The 3,001-nt window shown below is 47.5% G+C and overlaps 1 protein-coding gene across 1 annotated transcript in view; it reads left to right on the top strand.

The window, feature by feature from the left end:
- LOC103586720 (DAZ-associated protein 1-like) overlaps positions 1-3,001 on the top strand; it is an 8,050-nt gene that overhangs the window by 1,016 nt on the left and 4,033 nt on the right. Inside the window, exons 2-4 of the mRNA XM_008568032.1 lie at positions 158-198; positions 911-1,077; positions 1,352-1,417. Coding sequence (XP_008566254.1) covers positions 158-198; positions 911-1,077; positions 1,352-1,417 — 274 coding nt within the window. The remainder of the gene's footprint in view (positions 1-157; positions 199-910; positions 1,078-1,351; positions 1,418-3,001) is intronic.

The raw sequence follows: 3,001 nt of genomic DNA, 5'->3' as shown, positions 1-3,001 counted from the left end.
GCGCTTCCCAAGCGGCGCACTGTAGCAGTGCACCACCTGGCCGGCCCATGTGTAAACAACTTCTGTGTTTCAAATTATGACCTTAGGATGGGCAGGCAGGGGGTATTTCTAAGGCAGGAGCCATTTTGATCCTGAATGTTTTTTTGTTGAATTGCAGGAAGCTCTTCGTGGGTGGTCTAGACTGGAGCACAACCCAAGGTAGGTGGGGATGGGCTGCAGGCCGGGTGCTGCAGGCCAGGCTTCACGGCCTTGGCCTTGAAGTTGTGTGCATTAGTCTGTTGCTACAATGTTGGATATTTTTAAGTTCTTCTGACATTGTATTGATTTCTGGGCAGCGGGACATTTGGCTGGGGACAGAGAGTAAGTGTATATTTGCTTAGAAACTATTAATTTGGTCCTGGTATTTCCAGTCAGAGTTACAGGGGAGACTGTAGACTGCAGGTTCCTAGCTACAGGCCGAGGTCAGTTCTGGAGGCAGGAGAGCTGGTGACTGTGGAGTCTGGAGGGCTAGGGTTTTGCTGGGACAGTCACTGAGTTAAGAATCACATAGGAAAAGTTTGTAATAAAGTTGACGCTCCTCAGTTACTGGTCAGCATTTAAAGTTGTCATGTTTGCATTCCCTTAAACTTTGCTCCCTTGGATGCCTGTGGGATCAGGTGGTGACTGTTTGCCACGGCGGGGCTGGCTTGTAGCCTCCCGATGTGTGTGAGGTCATGGAGCGTGCCCTGTCCCCTCCCCACCTCTCCCTCACAGTGACTTGGTAAGCCAGTTTAAGTGTTGTTAGTTCAGACCTTTCCAGGTGAGGCTGATGAAAGGAAGAGTGTGTGTGTGTGTTTACACGCCCCCCTGAGACTTGTGCGTAACACTGTGGCTGTGTGTGTTTGTGTTTTTATTCCCAATCTCTGAGCAGAGACTCTGCGCAGCTACTTTTCCCAGTATGGAGAAGTCGTAGACTGTGTTATCATGAAAGATAAAACTACCAACCAGTCTCGAGGTTTTGGGTTTGTCAAATTTAAAGACCCAAACTGTGTGGGAACGGTGCTGGCCAGCAGACCACACACCCTAGACGGCCGAAATGTAAGTGTCCTTTCATACAGCTCTCTTGTTGTTCTTTCAGCTTAGCTCTGTCACTGGGCTTTGACTGATATTTATATTAGAGGATGTTTTAATGTGGGGTTGATTTTAAAAGGTTCATGCTTGGTGCTCAGACTGGAAACCGGAGTAGGATACAGGGTGAATTGAGCCAGCGGGCTGGGCTAGTTTATTGTGCCGCGGCTGCTGTTGCTAACACCTTCTTTTCTAGAGAAAATAGCCTCATATTCACAACTGGCTGGTTTGAAACTTCCTACAGATCGACCCAAAGCCATGCACACCTCGGGGGATGCAGCCAGAGAGAACACGGCCGAAGGAAGGATGGGTAAGGGTCTGGGGGCTGGGCGACCTCCCTGCGTGTTCTTCAGTTAACATTTAAAGGAATTACTTGCCTTCGATTTGATGTTTTTGCTTGGCACTTGAGCAGTTGAGAATTGAACAGATTTATCCAGTTCTGTAGCCAAGAAGATTCTTACTAGTCTACTTTAAGAAAAAAATGACACCTTACGCCATTCATTGTCAGGAGCCTTTCATTTTATCCCCACTGCTTCCAGCTTCCTGTATGGCCGAGACAGCTTAGCAGGAGGTTTAACTTCCCCTTCTTCCCTCACTTCTCATCTCTCTCCTGGTGGTGAAGTCATCCTTCAGCTACCAAAGCTTTCACCCACCCAGTGAGGGTGGTTTCGGCCGTGTCCGAGAGCTTGGTTGCTGGTCACTTTTACAACTAAATATAAGATCCTCTTACATGGTGACTCTCTGGGGATTCCTTGAGAACTGCACTCCTGGTGCTCAGCTGGCTGGATCAGATATACTCCTGGTTTGGTGTTTACTTGGATTTTGGGTCTCACCACCACCCACACCTCAGTTTCCCCCAGCCCAGCAGTTCTCAAACCATCTCCTAGAGCTGCATGGGAAGGCACAGGTAGGGAAGGCTCCCATCCTCGCAGGATGTTCCGCTGGCACAGTGCTGACCTTCAGGCTTGTTCAGGCACTGAACACTGGCCCCTCTGCGATGTCTGGTCAGCAAGTCGGGGCTGGGCCTGAGAATCTGCATTTCTGCAGAATCCCAGCTGCTGCTGGTTGACAGGGACTTCAGCCCCTTGGAATAGTTTTTAGTTTTCCAACTTTTTATTAGGAAGCTTGTCAAATACAGAAAAATTGGGAGAATAGTACAACAAACACATAAATACACTGCCAGGGCCCATCAGTTGTTCGTACTTTGGCAAATTTATGTGTATGTACTTATATCCATCTCTGTCTACATAAACCATTCCTGAGTACTGCAGAGCACATCATGGCTAAAAACACCTGCAGTGATTCCCAGGATCATGTTGTGTCCAGTCCACACTCATATTTCTGGAATTGTCTCAAAAATGTCTTTCATAGCTGTTCTTTTTCTATTTCAATCTAAACCAAGGTTCATATGCCATTTGGTTATTAATTGATGTCTCTTGAGTGTCTTAACAGCTTTTTTTCTTCTTTTTTTATAAGCTCAAAGAATGAATTGGCAGCTTTTTAAAGACATAATTAACATACAATAAAGTGCACAGCTTGATGAGTTTTGATCCGTGTAGGCACCCGTGAAACCATCACCACAGTTATGGTAGTGTACACTCACCCCCAAAAGTTTACCCTCTTTTAATCCAAAGCACTTGGGACAACTTAAAACTTGATATCCTTGGAAAGAAAGAGAAAGGAATGGCTAAGAGGGAAGGGGGAGGCTGGCTGCTGACACCAGGCTCCCTTCTCCTTGCCTCATGAGCTACCAGGTCGAGTGAGCGTTTTCCAGGGGCACACGCTGTTGGTGGGGTGAAGTCAGTGTGCAGAGCACTGGGGCCAGGTCAGGGAAGGTGGGAGATGAGGCAGGTGTTCCCCGAGGTTCTTTAGCTGCTAGTCCTCTTTTTTTTTT

This window comes from Galeopterus variegatus, unplaced genomic scaffold (assembly GCF_000696425.1).
Source record: "Galeopterus variegatus unplaced genomic scaffold, G_variegatus-3.0.2 Scaffold367, whole genome shotgun sequence".
Classification (NCBI taxonomy): Eukaryota; Metazoa; Chordata; class Mammalia; order Dermoptera; family Cynocephalidae; genus Galeopterus; species Galeopterus variegatus.
The sequence above is the reverse complement of the archived record's forward strand: the minus strand, read 5'-3'. Positions and strand labels throughout refer to the sequence as shown.